At 39.6% G+C, this 18722-nt stretch overlaps 1 protein-coding gene across 2 annotated transcripts in view; it reads right to left on the bottom strand.

The window, feature by feature from the left end:
• Positions 1-18722, bottom strand: part of LOC149206240 (protein decapping 5-like) — a 78366-nt gene that overhangs the window by 40172 nt on the left and 19472 nt on the right. For both annotated transcript variants that reach the window (XM_089395361.1, XM_089395360.1), the window contains exons 2-4: positions 14180-14280; positions 9467-9544; positions 8411-9322 (exon numbers count right to left, since the gene is read on the bottom strand). In XM_089395361.1, the coding sequence (XP_089251487.1) occupies positions 8411-9322; positions 9467-9544; positions 14180-14280 (1091 nt within the window). The remainder of the gene's footprint in view (positions 1-8410; positions 9323-9466; positions 9545-14179; positions 14281-18722) is intronic.

The raw sequence follows: 18722 nt of genomic DNA, 5'->3' as shown, positions 1-18722 counted from the left end.
TTCACATATCTAAAACCCATGTCAGTGACATATATAAAAAAAGGACACATCAGCATGTTTATAACTAAGTTGCAGGAAATGTTGGAGAAGGGTCCGTTTCCAACCGGAAACGAAATGGAAACGAGGAAACTCGTACCGTACGGCCTGGAAACTTGTTTCCGGCCATACTGGCCCATTTCTCGAGGAGGAAACGTGGCCAGTACGGCCGGAAACGCGTTTCCAGGCCATACAGTGGAGTTTCCTCTTCTAACTTGACTTTTTCTTGTATTTTTTTTTAATTTTGCTTCTAATTTTTTATTGGGCGACTAAGATATCTTCTAGATGCTTGTAGATGCCTCTCAAGTTATAAAAAAGAGGATTTTTTGGGTGGGGCAGAATAATGTTCAAGCCTATGGCCCTAGTGTTGATATGTAGTTCATGGTAATGTTGACATTCTCCTTTATTTTTCACTTTCATCCTTTTACTTAAATTTTTAACATTACCATGAAATGACTCAGGATGTTTGAGAGTAGTTTCGCCCTCATTGGATTTCATATGGAGAAAGTAGAATTTTAAATCTCACTCAAAATCCAGCAAACTTATCTGTTTTTCAGGATTTCAGGATTGCAATGTTTCCATTGGATTTTGTCATGTACTAGGGTATGGAACTTGTTTTTAATCAAGAGAACCAAGCCCTCTATGCAGGGGAGACTCCCAATAATCAAGAGCACTAAGGTCGTTCGACTATGTAGGAGGAGACTCTGAATCAAGCACGAGACAAGAAATTAGAAATTTCAAGTGGCTGATTTTGGATATTGCTATTTTCATTATGTGATCATTCATGAGTAAATGTGATGTAAATTTAAAAATTTATAGTTTATGCATTGACAATTGACAATTTAATCATAATGTAATAACTAATAAATTAGAATGTATCATATATGCTTTATGAATGCACATATTTCTTAAATGTCCTAATATATATATATATATTGTGTTTCCCCGTTTCCAAAATTTGGGGGGGTCACGTTTCATACCCGTGCCCGTTTCGGAAACTCTTACCCATTTCTCCGTTTCATGCAACTTAGGTTTATAACCATATCATCACTAGTTTTAAAATCAACATTTTACCAAGTTTAGCAGCCATGACATATGCAAGTTTAAAGGTGAGCATATACATATATATAGCAAACAACTTATCAAACTAAATTTTAATCATCTATGTGCAAGCCTCTTCAAGTCTAGTGTTGAAACTTAACTTTTCATTTCATCTATTCTTGAGCTCATACAATCCAAGTGTTGAACCACGCTTTGATTTTAACTCTCTCTTTCATGGCCCATTCAGTTTGAGTGTCAAACCTAGGTGCTCTAATACCACTATGTAATGCTCACCTCTGCCCCCGTGTACTATCTCGAGTTGTGGAAGGTGTTACATAGAACTTAACCCAACCTCCATGGTCTCAATATGAAGATGGGGTTACAAAAATTCTTCTTTTCTAAAGCTTGCAAAATTAATTTTGGACAACTTCATCGCACTTAACTTGTCAAGAGCTTTCCAACGATATAAACTTTACCTCAATCTGACCCCTGAATTGAAAGACAAGCTCGTTCAATGTTCAACCAATCACATGGTGCCACATTAGCATCGCACCACCACGTGGCATCCACGCGGACTCAAAGCCATAGGTCCCATCAAACCCAACCCCACAGTGCTTTGCACAACTATACGTTATATCCGTCCTCAAAGGTAAATATGGTGTGCATAATATGTCCCACAATGTATTATTTCTTTACCCCCAGATCGCTTGGACACCAAATCTCCACCTTCGTGAAACCCACTGTGGAGCCCACAATACTTGCAAATAGTCACCACAACTAGCATGGTATCCTCCACCTCATCTCTCCTTGTAGGTCCCATAACCCCCACGACCTATATGTTTTACATTGTTTCCACACTATATCCGATTGTGGGGAAATCTGAGTGCACCAAAATTTGCACTATGGCATACCCCCTAGACTCCAATATCACTTGTATGCTCCAACGATCATTCGGCTTCGCCCTTGAGCGGCCTCACACTGTATATGCCACACCTCGCTATAGTATTCGGCTCCGTGGAATTATTCCACCACGACAAACCCAACCTAGACACTATACAAAATTTGGCACCATCGAGCTCTGCACAATTATTCCACCTTGTGCAAACCCCTGAATACATCTGCCAAGCTCAAAGTGCATCCGGCCCAGATACATGGCCCTGCCAAAAATACGTCTAGACTCGGATACAAATCTGATGTCCTCAACACTTAGAGATTCTAAGGACTTCAAGGGACTTTACCCATTTTACAAAGATAAAACCCTTATTCTGATGATGGATCCACTTATGGACCCAAAACATAGACATTCCTACAAAATTACTATGGTTAATCCGAACTTCAAAACTACGAATTCTGCTCATTATATTCAGCCACCATACAATCCATGGATCTATCAACATGCCTACTACCAGGCATCAAAACAAGCTAAGCCATAGCTAATACTACTTGATAAACTCAAACACAATAGCATCATGTTAAACCATAGGAATGGATCCCAAACAACACTATCAAATCCATTGATATATCATATGTTGCATCATTCTCAGTGCTTTACTAGGAAGGACAATCAACAGCCTTCAGAAGTCAAAGATCCATGATATTCACAACACATCAGAGAATGGAATTTCAGACACTGCAATAGTCTAGCTAAGCAAATTAAACAGTGATACATGAATATGGATATAGTTTTGCATTTGATGATCATATTAGCAAACACAGAGGCCTCCAAGCCCCTATCAACAACCACAGGTCCTTCAAGCCCCTCGTAACCATGAAGACAGTCCCACACAACATTTCACTATAGACAAACAAAAATACCACATTCCTGCATTAGCAATGCATATCAGGTAAGTTGAAGCATATCAAGCACCCATGCATATTCATGTAAATAGCTCTATAAATCATGGGGATATCAACAAACACATAGATCCATATAAGTTAAATCACGACTACGAAGGTATCTAAAGCAAAGCATTCGCCATGATCATATAGAGACCTTAACAACGTTCCTAAGGTAGAGTTATTCCATATACATAGCACATAAATTGAACTCCGAATAAGATAAGCCACCATCATGGATATGGTAGTGAGTTGCCCGAACTTATGAATATATAAAGGCATTGAAACTTATGCAATCTCAGATTAGTCCCTAGTGATTTTAGATCACCAGTCATGGACATACCAAACAACCTGCAAATGACTAAGAAGGTCGCAACCAAAAAACTCAAACAACTCATAATCACCATAGATATATAAGTTAAATGGTCAACCATGATTAGATAGTGAACCAGGCATTCCTACATAAATGACACACGATTAATCATTAGTCATAAGCACAATAAGGCATACAATAACTTGTAGTCTAACATGCATAACCAAGAAAATTTATCTGTGTATATGGATTTAATTGGCAACTGAAAGAGGGACTTCCACTCTCCACCCAACCATAGGCCAACCACACTGCAACCTTTCTTGCAGTTAACCATCCCCGAGTCGAATCCAAGGTCTGGGGAAATGCTTGCACAGGGAAAGGGTTCACACCATTGGTTTGAACACAATTTCAAGAGATGGAATACATAGTTCCAATGCTTCAGCAAATCAACAGCAAGCACATAGTGGTCCATTCACTCACTGAAATTCACATTGGCCACCCCAGCTTAGAAAAGTACTCAATGGTTATAAAACATAGCCATACAGATGATCACCCAAGTCACAGAGTGTAGGCGATCAATCAATGGCAAAAACATCAGAAAATTGGGGAATACAAACCATCTAAGGCTGACCACCTCTAATTGCCTCGCATCCAATGCACCTTCTTCTCTTTTTCCTATGGCTACTAGAGCTCGACTTGACTCTTCAGTTCATCCTCTCCTCCATCTACAAGAGAGAACCCCCTGAATGGGCACCACCTGCCCCTTTGTACCACTCAATCCAATTGCATCCCCTCATTTGTCAAGAGGTAGTTCGATCTGTTGCGCCACCTCCTCACTCTTCAAGCGAGGGTGTAGTTTCCACTTCTTCACTTTATAATGCTCGCCAATGAGCTCTACCAACTTCAGAGCAGACTCCATCACATCGCATAACACCTATCACACAACTGACTCATCGAGTATACAAAGCAACTTCGACATTTATTCAACTAGTGTGGATCGTGGTTTTTCCAGCGAGATAAGTGGGCAAGCAAGCTTTAGGCATTAAAGCGACTTCACGTAAAATAGATGAGCAAGCAAGTTTCCCTCAAGCCAAGGATCTGTAAGGTAGTCAACCTTCAATTGTGTTAATTAATTAACTAGTTTTTGAATGACAATTAGCATATGTTTAATTAGAGGTCCAGCCAATCATGGTCCTTCCACATTGGTGATTCAATCACAATCATCATTACAATAAGCAGGGGTAGAACTGGGGGTCGTTACACATTCTTTTCGAGTGCATTTATTCCATAGTCAAGCAAAGTAGCCAAGAGGGATAGGGAGAGCACAAAGAGAGGATTTGTGCACTATAGTAGCCGACATGCCACAGGCCTTACTTCTTTGTACTCGCAACCATTTTCTATTCAGAGAAAGAGAGCAAAGCGATCTCACCTTCCAGCCAAGTTTTCTCCTGAAAGGGTTTCCCAAGTTATATGTTATGTCAAATCATGGTTTGTTAGTTTTTATTTTGTTGTTCTCTATTTTCTGCATATTTATAATTTGCATGCATATGCAGTAAACAATAATTTGCAGATCCGTGAATCTAGAGAGAAATAAACCTTCATAGCCTAGATTTCGAATTTTTAAGTATGATTTATTGGATCTGTTGTGACGAACTCTCCAGTGGAATATCCACGGTCATTTAGGGACCGTTAGGCAACGGAGTGGAGAGCAAAGATTATAGCTACCACCTTGCAATAAAGGTGTTGGGGTAGGGTTGACCACAACTCTTTCAATAAGGAGTTTAAAGTTTGCTAGAATCAACTACCATAGTGTCCATTTTGACAAGAGCTTTTGAACCTCCACTTGACTTGTTATTCTAAATATTACTACAAACCTCTTTGGTCCACCCACCATCATTGTCAACATTGGCATATGAACCATTTTGTACTTGACCAGCCTCAATAGTCAAGGCTACTTAGGGTTCAAATTGGGCAATCAACAAACATTCATATATTTTATGATTCAAGCCTTGGAAACAAAAGCAATTGTTTTGTAACTCTTTAGCCAAGATGACTATGAGACCACCTCCTAGAATGTAGCAAGGGGTCATGGCAAATAAATCCACTCCTAAGTACAAAAATGTGCTCAAGGAAAGGGCAAGGAACTCTAACCATAACAAACAAGATAATAGGGTTGTCTAGTCTATCGAGTAATAATACTATTGATTTTGTTGAACCTATGTTAATAATTGACTTGAAACATCTACATGATGCATCCATAGGGGGGACGGGATATTTTCTTCCTTCATTGCAATTATGTGCATAATCAATGACAACTTAAACATTTTCTACATGTCTTTAATTACTTCCAAGTTGTTGCAATGGTAGTAGAGGAGGGGAAATGCAACATTCTTCCACTTTTGACTTGGTCAAATGAACATGTAAACGATGGACCACATTCAATCCTTAAACCAACATTCCTACACTTCCATAAATTCTTAGATGGATATGATTGTGCTTGTGTTTAAAACTTAACCAAAACTTTTTGAACACTCAAATTATCATTGCATCTTCAAAGGGGGGGAGATCCAGATCGCCAACTTGTATAGATATTTGAGGGTTCAATGCTCAAGGTCTCATTTCAATTAAGTCATACCCTTCAACCCTATGTCAACAAGGGCTACAAACCCTTAGTCCTACACAAGATATAGTGCTTCCAACATCATTTCCAAGACATCTCGCCCAAGATGCCTATCATGGATTCCATTAACTAGCCCATAAATTATTATAATTCATATGTTTAGGCATCTCATTTGTAAGAATCTTACTAATAATAATAATAATATCTATTTTTAAGGTCGCAGCCAAGCCAGACACCAAATTGGTGTATGAGACCCCCTTGTTTGTGGGACAAGGGACCCACCTCCGCGCAGCGATTTGACTGCTAAGTCTACGAAGACATACATACTCTACCCCCCTCTGGTTTTGAACCTGTGACCTCTTAGGAGGAAACACATGCTCTTAACCACTAGGCCGCGACTGAGAGGGTGTAAACCCTTCTCCTTTGATACTTAATCAAATGCGTGCAAACAATCTCCGCGACCATCTCACCCAAGGTGTCTATCATGGATTCCATTATCTAGCCCATAAATTATTATAATTCAGAGGTTTAGGCATCTCATTTGTAAGAATCTTACTAGGCCATGACCGAGAGGGTGTAAACCCTTCTCCTTTGATACTTAATCAAATGCATGCAAACAATTTCCACGACCCTCATCCTTTCTGACTTTAGTGCAAAGAAATTTTCAGTGGGATAAAAGAATGCTTGATTAAGATGAGCCTCTTAGGTAAGTGGCTTCTTCCAAGGTATCACCGACGTTGGCAACAAATGTTATGTATACAATACTAGTTCTTCACCCAAACTTTAAACATCACAAAGTTTGATGGACCAATCTTAGGCCCTTCCAATCAAGACTAACAATAGAGTTAGCGTAGTTTAATAATCATATCATTATGGTTATTGGTTGATTAGATAACAAAGGAACCCTAGGCATAATCTAATTAAAACATGTCATAAACAAGATTGAGACCTGTAGACATTATTTAGCTTTTAACTTACATCCTAACATGATGATGTTTGTCCAAGTGGTTGCGTCTCTCATGAGACATCATTGTTTACGTATCACATTGACTAAATCTCAAGAGAGAGAGAGAGAGAAAGAGGGGGTGAGAGAAAGACATGAAGATGATACAACTTAGATACAAACAACTAAGAACCAATTCTATAGGCTCCAACAATAGTTTGGATGTTAGAGGTCACACATAGTTTGGTTGTATACCACTATTGATGCTTTGGTCTTCAACTTAATTTGATTAAATATATTATTGTTATCACTTTCTTTTGTTGCACACATTGATCTAGATTTCAAAATAGTTCATTCTCTTAAAAACCTTGTCTCATAAATTTATTGGTCCCATTGAAACCGAATAAAAATTAACTCTCTCTCCCCCTCTGCAATTTTTTTTATTTTTTGTAACTAGGCTGAGCCTAGATCAGGGCCAGCCCATCTAATGGACGAAAGAAAGATATACCCACAGTGGGATGCTATCACCAGGATAGTGTGAAGCTCGGTCAAATCTTGGACGCCCCTTGGGATAGTTTAATTCCCCCACAGTAGCTTCCATCCTCAAACCCTCACAGTGGGATACTATCACTAGAATTGTGTGAAGCTCGGTCAAGCTTGTACGCCCCTTGAGATAGTTTAATTCCCCCAAAGTGGCTTCCAACCTCAACCCCTCCCATGCCATTTAACCCTGAGACCTGGAGGGGACTAAACCCCACTCAAACCAACTCCACAATTGTGTGAAGCTCGGTCAATCTTGGACACCCCATGGGATAGTTTAATTCCCCCAACATGGCTTCCATCCTCAACCCCTCACAGTTGGATGCTATCAGTAGGATTGTGCGAAGCTCGGTCAAGCTTGGACAGCCCCTGGGATAGTTTAATTCTCCCAAAGTGGCTTCCATCCTCAACCCCCGCCCATGAGGTTTGAACCTGAGACCTGGTGGGAATTAAACCCCACTCAAACCAACTGGTCTACACCTCATGGGTTCTCTCTGCAACTTTATACCTTATATGTGCATAAATTAATAAGTAAGGCATGTCACTTTTAAGTGCTGAAGGAAAACCCATGAAAACAAGGATGTCTTTTAAAGAGTGACTGTCAGCTATTTGAACCCTCTCCCTTCTATTTTTCCATGTTTTTGCTGCCATTTTTACTTTTTGATCACCAACATTACTTATTTCTAGAGATGTTGTATATTTTTTATCCCGTAAAATTTTGGGGTGCCTCTCCAGTCATCCCCGAAATTCATCCCATCGCCCAATCCTATAAACCATGTGAAATATAGGTTTTCATGTACACCTTCAAGCTTGTCAAAAAGACATCTCAAATTTTCAGTTGAAATTTTACTCAACACAATAATAATTTTCAAAGCCAAAAATAGAACTTTTTGTTGCTTAGGAATGAGAAGAACAGAGTGAAATGACCATCAATGCACTAGTATTTGGCATTTGCCTTTGAATTAACACGGTATGAGATCATACGAACAGAAGGATAAAGTATGTGGTACTGAGAATTAAGTGATGCAAGTGCTACAAATTGTAACTGTCATACAAAACTACAAACTATAAAACTTCAAACCTGTTGAGATGTTCTTAGTTGACTCGACGTTGTTGGAAGTGGCAACAATGGCTGAGTTGACACTCTCTGAGGCTGTGAATCGGGTGCTGCTGGAATCACAGGTTGAGATAGCAAATTTGAATTTTCTGTGACTTTAGGTTCCTGCGTTGACGATTGGCTTTTCAATGAAGACACAGACCCTCCAGGTTGCAGTAGTTGTCCTGGAGTCACTAGAGTAGGTGGTGCTGAAGTTGACAGACTTAATGGAGTAGACACTGAAACAGTTTGAGATATAGACTGGAGGGAAGAAGTTGATCCTGTCACAGATCGAGGTTTACTGGTTGCTGCTGTTACAATAGCACTAACATCATGATCTGAGGAAACAATTGGTGCCAACGTTTCGCTAAGTGGTAAAGACATAGGCATAGCATTGGACAGAGTTCCAGCTGCAATTGTTGATGAAATTGAAACCACGGGAATTGGAGCTGCCGCAGTAGACAATTCACTAAAATGCAGTGCCGAAGCAGGCGTCTGTTGCAAAGAATTGATGAACTCTGAAGTAGTTGACAGCCCTGTAGGCAATGATGAAAGAACTGCGGATTGCTGCAAATGTTGCTGTACAGTAGGTGGAATTGGCATTCCAGGGGGTGGCTGAAAATGCAAAGGTTGCTGCTGCACATGAGGAAGCCCAGTTGCAGGCCCATAATATCCCTGCCAGTACATTGGCATTGCAAGACCTGTTCCATTTGCACCTGGGGGAACAGGTGAGGAACCCCATGATCCTAAGTTCCTTGTAGCTTGGAACAATGGAGCGCCACCTCGAAATGGTGATGAGGGTACACCAGAATGTGCACCATGAGAACCAAGATCTGGTAAGGACCCACTTGCAGCACCAAATGCATTAGATGCTTGAGATGGCTGGGAGTACTGTGACTGTTCAGAAAAAAAAAAATCCAAAAACCAACTTAAATTTATAATCAATTTAAAACCCAGCAGAAGTTAAACAAAGCATCAATCACTTCTTTACTATAAAGCCAGAAACAGCATCCTCCTATCCAAAGGATATAAAAAGCATACCTGAAGGGAGATTATTGCTGGGTCACTGTGTATCTGAGAAGTTGTTTGAGCTGGTGGAGAGGATTTCACTTGCAAGTCCTAAAAGCAAAAAAGACAGTCATGTCAATTTGTGCTCTCTCTCTCTCTCTCTCTCACACACACACAGATGCAAGACACGCACATTAACACATCTAGTACATCACAAAAAAAGATTTGCAACAACAAAACCATATAGATCTGTTTTTTTTCTGCTGTTGAAATGATGGTGCATAAGTTAAGATACATTGGAGGCATATCAAACAGCTAAACAAACAGCAGTAAACAAATAAAAGTTACAGATATTTATTCACCTCACAAATTATTAGTTGTGAGATCCTACCCAACCAATCTTTTCATTGCAGGCACATCCACCTATTTAAATTAACAGCAGTAAACATATAAAATTTACATAAATTTATCCAGCTCAGAAATTTCATTTCTTACAGCCTACTCAACTAGCCTTTTCATTGATAATGTAGTCTCATATCACTAACAGAGCAAACAATATAATATTTTATCATAATTCATGACATTTATATTTGGAAATGCAACTTTTAGACTGCTTTGCAAACATGCTATCACTCAATTTTACGACACCTAATCCTTTTAAAATTGTCTGGTACTATTTTCATTTAAGCAAAGGAAGCTATTGATTGGATCCACATCATGCTCTACTCAATTTCCTTCACAGCTTTCCAAGCCTCTGTGATTCCATGATACTTTCACAATAAACCATGGTCCAGAATCAGCCTCAACCCTTCAGTTCTTTCCAAGCCTCAAATAACTTGATACCATCTCCCCTGATAATGTCTCATATCAACCCATAATATGAAGCTTAATTTGCATACCCACGTGTTGTTGAATTCCACTGTTGACTAAAAACTTCTTGCCATTATTTTACAAGTGAAGCCTTCAAAAAGGAATACTTCAATATTTTCTTTCCATAATAAATTTCTCGTTTTCATTTCACTCCAGATACTAACTGACCTGTCTCTGATTGTTGAAAAGCATCGAAAGCCAGGTTCTTCTAAATATTTGCTTGGCATTTGAAATTATACTCATTTTTTACAGTGCACATTTTTTCCCTTCTGCATTCTTCTCTACAATCATGGGTTCAGGGAAAAATTTTCAATATGGCCGTAGACATTCAAACTTCCAAATCTTAAATGAACCCCAAGCTGGAAGTTTCACTTTTTAAAAACCGTTATTATATTTTGTAATGAAAATCACATAAGAAGAAAAATAATTCCGGTCCTCAGGAAAGAACACAATATTTGTAGTCATCCTTTAATGTTTAGCTACACCAAAGTATGGCATCATCCTTTTAGCATACTTGGCGAAGGAGATGAGATAAGATAATTTCATTAACATCCAATAAGTGGCCATAAACAAAGAAACTGCTACATACATTGGTAAGGGAGTGCAAATGCTGCTCCTACAAAAGCACATATATCCCCTAAGGTCAAAGACCTAGAGTTTAAAAGTTATTGTCAAAGAAACAAAATGATACAAAGCTGGGGATCCCAGAGAAGAGAAGATCGCTCTCAAGAAGCAGAGAAAAATGTATTGACTGGGGGCACTTGGAGAATGTGCTAAAGCCCTAGAGAAGCCATCATCTGATAATGAGGAGGGGGAAAAGCTGCTAACCTCCGAACCTATATTAATTAGGTAGATCTCTCCTACCATTCAAGGCCAAAGTAAAGAAACACTTAAAGGAGGACTAACCTAATGAACTGGAGAGCTAGAAGTGCTAGAAGATCTGGATACAACATGCTGCCTGGAAGAGGCTACTCTCTGCTGAGATCTAGATGAGTGGGAAGAAGGTTGTCTGCTGTGAATGGAAGAACTATCTCAAACTCAGACTGACTGTCACAAAAGTCTCATGGGTGGACTCTGGAAGTCGAGAGTATCCCCAAGGTCTCATGGATCTAGAAACTAAGGTGGTGGAAATTCTGTTTGTTGCCTCTTGATGCCTCTATTTGTGAGCATCGGTAAGAAGAAGATGATAACCCAAAAGCCACCCTTGTGCATAAATTTACACAGCTGGTCTAGATATCAGAAGAAGATGAAGAGAGAGTTATGGAACTCCATGAAAAGGCAATGCCATCTACATTGGATCTCGTAATAGTTGAGGCGTCAGAAAATGAAATGCTCCTCTATATCAATCTCTTGTAGATGGCAGAGTCAACAAGCCCTACCTACTCATGAAATTTGGTGATAAGCTTCCACCCAAAGCTGAAGAGAACACCTTGGAATTGGCTGAAAAAAAGGCATGCACATGTACACCAAAGCAAATGAAATTTATATTAATGTCCACAAAAAACCAAATAGGTCAACAGGACTAGGAAAACAGGTTTTGGTACAAATAAGAACAAACTCACAAAGATTAAGGTATCAAACACATAAATCAGTCCATGAATTTGCACCAAAAACAGTGTTGTTGAGCCATTTTATTATAAAATTAAGAGAGTACAATATGGTGCTGGAATAAGCCCAAGTGAATAATAAGAAGTCCCTCTCACATCTGCTGCTGCTCTCTCCTGGCTCTGCGATGAACTACCCAGAAAATACGCTGTTCGCTGTGAGGAACTGCTGCTAAGGCCTCCTCCAGTAGTCAGAAAATTCAAAGAAATTAACCCCAAGCTCTCCACCAAATACCCATAATAACCCACGAAAGATTTGGCCTATGGTAGACCTTGGAATTTCAACCCTCTTTTCCCTCTAGGGCTCTGCTGCTGGGTAATTCGACCCACCTGTCAATTCTGCTGCAAAAAGTCCTCCAAATAGCTGCAATCTCCAAGCAAACACTCTCTCGGGCTCCTCCTCGAACCTCAAGCCCAAATTCCCTTCACTCCTCAACCCCGAAGTGCGCCTCCTCCAAGCACTGCACAGTCCCTACGCTGCTGCTAGTGAATCCTCCCCACAAACTCGCACTCCCACTGCTGGAACAAACTGAAATGGATGGAACTCCCTCCTTGGGCTGGCACTCGAAGTCCACCGAAGCAAGGGTTGAGATTTCCACTCGGAAACACTCGTGTGCTAAACAGCGCTTGCAGACTTGGCTTCAGCGCAAGCGTGCTATGTCAAAGATGAATGAATGACAAAATGAGTGTCATTCCTTCCTTTTGTCAAAATGCCTCCAACATGCTCATGTGGGCCCAGCTCGATTTCCTCCCACCGAATTTCCTCCAATGCATGCATACTTCCCATGTGGGCTGCAATTCTCCATGGGTGACCCCCACGCTCCACTAGAGGCTCGATATTTCCCTTCCATCTCTAATGTCTGGGGACTTGCTTTAATCAAAAATCAATGTGGGGCCTCTAAACCCACATTTCCTAAGTGCAAACATGAATTAAGACAAAATTGGCCAAAATTGATATTTCACTTAGCAATAATGCTAAGTGGGAATATCACAAGAGGTGGACAGCAATTGGGAGACGGCACTACAAGAGGGCCATGCATAACTTAGAAGACACGGCCAAGAGAACCTCAAGGACGAGTAGTCCCGACTCCAAACCTTCTTAGTATAGTCCCTCCCGTCCACAATGGCATTTCTGAAATAGTTACACATTTCTCATTTTAGTTAACATCGCCATTAGGTGCTTTATTGTCAAAAGCCAAAGTGACCCTAAGTGACTTTGATGGATAAATTATTAAATATTCCTCGCTTGTAGATTCTTAAGCCAAATGACCAGATTCTAACGCATAATGTGCAACAAAGTTCTAAAGTCCATATTGAGGTCTGGTCATTTCCAGTTTTAAAACTCAAAATGAACAAAAGCAGCACAAATTATAAAACATCCATGTTGTACAACTTGCAAATTGCACTCTTACATAACAAAAGAATGCTTCAATCAGACAAAACACATAACTATGAATAAGGGTAGACAGGTATTCCTTTGCAGAATTTACACAAAATCCAAAAGAAGGCACTGCCAGTTTTAAAAGAGTCTTGCCCTCTTTAACTATTACAAAAACACAAAATTGAGTCTTTGCGGTACACAATGACAGATATCCTGCTTCACATGAAAAGGATAGATGCACGAGAACCTCCAACCCTGCTGCACGGATACAATTTTACAAAGAAATTTTGTGATAAACAGGTGCAACAATAGAGACTCCTCATCACAAATCCTCTGAAAAACAGTAAAATGTAGCTGTGCAAATTTTGGGCAAAAGCCACAGAGCAGTTGAAAAGATGTTGGGAAAGAACTGGAGCTGGACATAGTTTATTGAATAGCATACCCAAATTAAACATCATGCAAATGAAAACACATACAATGTCTTTATGAGAAACAATTTTATTAACAAAAGAACCTTACATGAATATACTCAAATGTTACAAAGAGGTAAACTTTACAAAGATATATTACCTCCTTGTATGTAACATGCATAAAAGAAGGAAAATGAAGGGAGGATGATTGAAGTTTGGACAGATTGCCACATAGATTAAAACCCATCAAGCTAGAACACTGGCCAAAGCTGACCATCAGATATATTTCATTATAATTCAAGATTTTATTTGCATTTCAACTTTTACCCATAATATTGGAATTAATTTCACTGGCATTTATTGAATTAGAAAAAAGCAACAACAAAAATGATAACACTGCTTGGGCTGTCTCTAATATCTATATGCTTTCTATGTGAGAACAAAAGAAAGAATGAACGATGATGAGATGCATTCTGGTTACCTTTATATCACTTCCACGAAAAATGATATAATCATAAACTTTGTCACTAGGAGGAATTTGTGGACCATCTTTCTTTCGTCCTTCTGTCCCAAAGGATCGCACTGTAACAAGTATAAACAGACCAATAAGAACAGGTAAGTACTATAAAGTATTACTGAAGATGCTTTTCTAAAAAAACTTCTTTGCATTAGAAATAACTGCCTACAGTGTCCAAAATTCACAAGATGATAATCACAAACTCTCAGAAATTGAAAATAGGAAGATAGTGCTTAAGCTTGTAAAATGTCATATAAATTGTTTATTATAGAAAAATTGTCCGTTGTGTCAAAGTGTTGAAGAATGACAACTATTCAATTGAGTTTTAAATAGCAATTTTATTTTCACACACATCCCAACCAAAATACATATCCAACGGATATCCAATGTGTATAAATAAACTGTCAAATTGGTCAATGGTATTGTGGTTCAGTGGTGAAGATAGTCAAGATGGCAGCAGCATGTCAAGCCATCCAACAAGGTCCAATTCCTGCATATGAATAAGCAATTGGGCCAGGTGCACCGTCCAAGTACTGGATGAGTTTGACAGCTAGTACACCCATGCAATGACAGCTTAACCAAACAAACATGCTTGTGATCTATGGTTCACCCCACGAGGGTGGTTTCACCTGCACAAGAAGGCCTTCCTTTGCTGCCTGACTTCTTTGGGCCAGTTGTAGTGCTACTGTTGAGTTTAATTTAAACTAAGCACTCTCAAACAAAACTGCCAAATTGCATACTCACTCTAACAGGATCACCAAATCATAGAAAACAGAGTTCTTGCATTCTCGCAATTGATTATAAATGAATAGTTGTACAAACTACAGCCTCCCTAAGCAGCATTGACAGATAAAGTTGAAATCAAGCTCATGTTGACGTTTTGTAGCATCGGAAGGTATTCTTGCACATGCCATTGGTGTCGGGCATGTGAGAATAAACTTGAGACACTCACATTGTGACTTTGCCTTGCAAATCCAATGTGGATGATGTGTGGGGAAAGTGGGCTGAGTGATGGGGCTTTGCACCCACAAAGTATTCTAATTTAATGCTGAGATTGCTTAGGGGCTTCCTATGAGAAGTTAGGGGGCTTCTAAGGCACCCTTTGAAGTTGTATAAGTACATGAGCAATGTGAGAGGTTTAAAAAAAAAATTTGAGAGTTTCATTATTGTTTTGGTGGCAAGAGAACGTCATGTGGAGCTAGGCCGAGTAGGGCTGTTAAAATTGGAAACTAGGGCCAAATTCCACCTTGGGACAGCTCATTTGATGGAAATGATGATTGCATTGGATTCATCTTTTCGAGAGGTCCAAGATTGATATAAAGATCATCTCATTCGGAAAAGCAGAAGTGTGATTTTGAATTTATGACCACACATGCAAATTGTTCAGGTCAGCCTCAGCTAAATGTAGGCTCAAGAAACCCAATGGATGTGTCTCTTCACCCACAACAGTGTATAAGTAGAAGAGACCTCTCACCTCGTTTGGACATCCATCACTCACACATTTTCCCCTCTCTTCATCAGATTGGTTCATACAGCTCTTCGGAAGCCTCTTTCTCCCACACATGTGGCTAGGAGGACAGATTTTCTGGGGGAATTACAGGTTGAATTTCAAACTTCAGGAACAAGTTTGACCAGCGTTGACCACGGTGCATTTTCACTGAGTTTGACTTTGGTTTTTGGGTCAAAGATTCGATTTTCTCAGGCCGCATTGCTAGGCACAAAAATCAACGAATTCTGGGCTGGTTGGCCTGCATTGACTTCAGGTTTGACTGCTGTTTGACCGCAGAAAATTACAGCAGTCTTCTCTCTCCTGACCAAGGAAGACCAGGCTGCTTCAAGGAAGAATTGCTGCTGTTTTGACCAGCGTTGACTTTCTGGTTAGGCCTGAAGTTTGACTGCAGAATTTGACAAGGTTGATTTGACTTTGGATTGGGCTAAACAATTTGACTTTTGTACTCTCTCTCTCTCTCTCTGCTGAACTATTGAATAGTAATAAGAAAATTTGATCAAAGGGTTTTCCCCACATTGGGGTTTTTCCCTGGCATCCGCCAAATCCGGTGCTCTCGTCTTGGCTTGCCCTCTGCAAATTTTTATGTTCTATCTGCATTTACTATCAATGCGATTAATGGTTAATGTGATTGCTACTGAAAATAATTGGAAATTGTTATTGGGCTGCTAAAGGAACATTGAAGTAAATTGTGCTAAGCATAGAACATACCATTGTTATCTAAAATTAACATGGTATCGGAGCCCAGGTGAAGACAAAGCCCAAGCAAGAGTGAGAAAAGCAATCACTAAAAAAAGTTGTTAGACAAGAATTTTGAACTAGCTTCAATGACGACTACATCATACTTCAAATCCGAGGACAAGCTCAAGGACAAATCTGACTATCATGCATGGAAGATGTCTTTGGATTTGACTTTGGAAGATAATGATGCTATGGACTATGTCAAAAGAAAAGTGGTGGAGCCTCCTTCAAATGCACCCGCTGCTGCAAAAACAAAGTACAAAAAAGGTGAGGTCAAAGCGAAGAAAATTATTGTAGATTCCATTCACAAGCCTTTGGTTGCCTATAATTTTGATTTGGAAACATCTAAGAAGATGTATGACAAGCTGGTTGGGATGTTCAAAGTAAACAATGCAAATCAAGTCCTCTTTCTCAAGAGCAAGTTGAAAGACATCAAGATGGATAGAGGAAAGTCCATTCAATCCTACTTCATGAGGAATACCGAAACCAAGAATGATTTCCTATCTATTGGAGAAGTTGTTGGTGACAGGGAGCTCACTCTTTTTGCACTTGGAGATCTTACAAGAGAATGGGATGTGTTTAACACCACCATCCTCGACAATGACAAGATTCCGGGTTTTGATGAATTATTGGCTAGATGCACTCAAGAAGAAATAAGGATGATGGAAAGAGATAAGCCCTCAAATGGAAATAATCCTACCGCTTTCTCTGCTCATGCTAAAAGGAAGAACAATGTTGGTCCAAGAAGACAAGGTCAAGGATTTAAGTCGGGATTCAAAGAAGGAAGAAAAGGAAGATGTTACAATTGCAACAGGTTTGGCCACTACACTAGAGAGTGTCCTCACAAAAAGGATACTCCAAGGGATGATGACAACAACAACCACAACAACTACAAAGGCAATGGCAATCAAAGGAACAACAAGTTCAACAACAAAGGAAAGAGGAATGCTCTCGTTGCTCGATATGGAAATGGTCGTCCTCCCAAAAGGTCGAGAAACTCCAAGTATGAGGAAACTAATGTTGTAGATAAGCAAAAAGAATTTTATCTTATTTCTGCCCTCACCACTGCCTCTCCTCCGAACACATTGGATCATTGGTTGATTGATAGTGGTGCCTCAAGTCACTTCACTAGGTACAAGGAGACCCTATCAAATTTGGAGATCATACTTGGGGGCAATGCCACCTACCCCGTGAAAGGGATTGAGACTGTTACTCTTCACATGAATCAAGGTCAAATCCTTCATCTACAAGAAGTATTGTATGTTCCTTATTTGAAAAAGAACGTGGTATATATTTTTGCGATGGAAGATAAAGGCCTCAAGGTAACATTCGTTGATGGAAAGGTACATGTTTGTTAAAGGAACCCGAAAGATGCATTTACACTTGGATTTAGGGTTGAAGGTCCCTATCAGGGTGGAGGAAGTCCTTTGGGAGCTACGACTTGCGATACTTCTCTTCAATCCGAATTATGGCACCAAAGATTTGCTCACCTTCATTACAAAACCTTACCTGAATAAGGAAGATGGTCACAAGTATGCCTGAATTCAACGTAGATCATAAGGGGTTTTTCAGGGTTGTGCAACTGGAAAACATATAAGGGTAACATTCCCTTCAAGCGAAAGTCAAACTACCGACATTCTTCAATTGGTTCATTATGATCTATCAAGTATGTTTGCCCGTAACATCTTTGGGAGGATACTTGTACTATGCAATTTTTATGGATGACTTCTTTCGCAAAACATGGATCTATTTCTTGAACTAAAAGGACGAAGTGTTCAAATGGTTCCGCTCTTTCAAAGCCTTGGTTGAAAATCAAACAAGGAAGAAGATCAAAATATTGACGACCAATAATGGAACTGAATATGAGTCATGACTATTGTAGAGAAGCTGACATTAAGAGAGAGACCACTACTGCATATACTCCTGAGCAACATGAAGTTGTCAAGAGGAAGAATCGAACAAACATAGAAGCTACCTGTTGACCACTGGAGTGGCACCTGATGATTATATGAAGACTCCATGCCCAAGGATGATCCAAAGGAGACTTGTACCATCAGATATCACACCTACTTCTATCTTTTATCTTCTCATCATCTTTCTTGTACCCAGATTCCACACCTTGCGGGGAATTGTAATAAGTGATACTAGTAATGATGAGTTTTTGAGTTTGTAAGAGACCTAGAATGTTGGGACTCGATCAGCAAACGAGTACACCTTGGAGTGTTTTTTTATCCAGTTAATTATCCCTTCTCTTTCAGA

The sequence above is a fragment of the Pinus tabuliformis genome, chromosome 1_2 (genome assembly GCF_031772625.1).
Source record: "Pinus tabuliformis cultivar Carrire ecotype Pingquan chromosome 1_2, CPIR1, whole genome shotgun sequence".
NCBI lineage: Eukaryota > Viridiplantae > Streptophyta > Pinopsida > Pinales > Pinaceae > Pinus > Pinus tabuliformis.
This window is presented reverse-complemented; position numbering and strand designations above follow the sequence as displayed.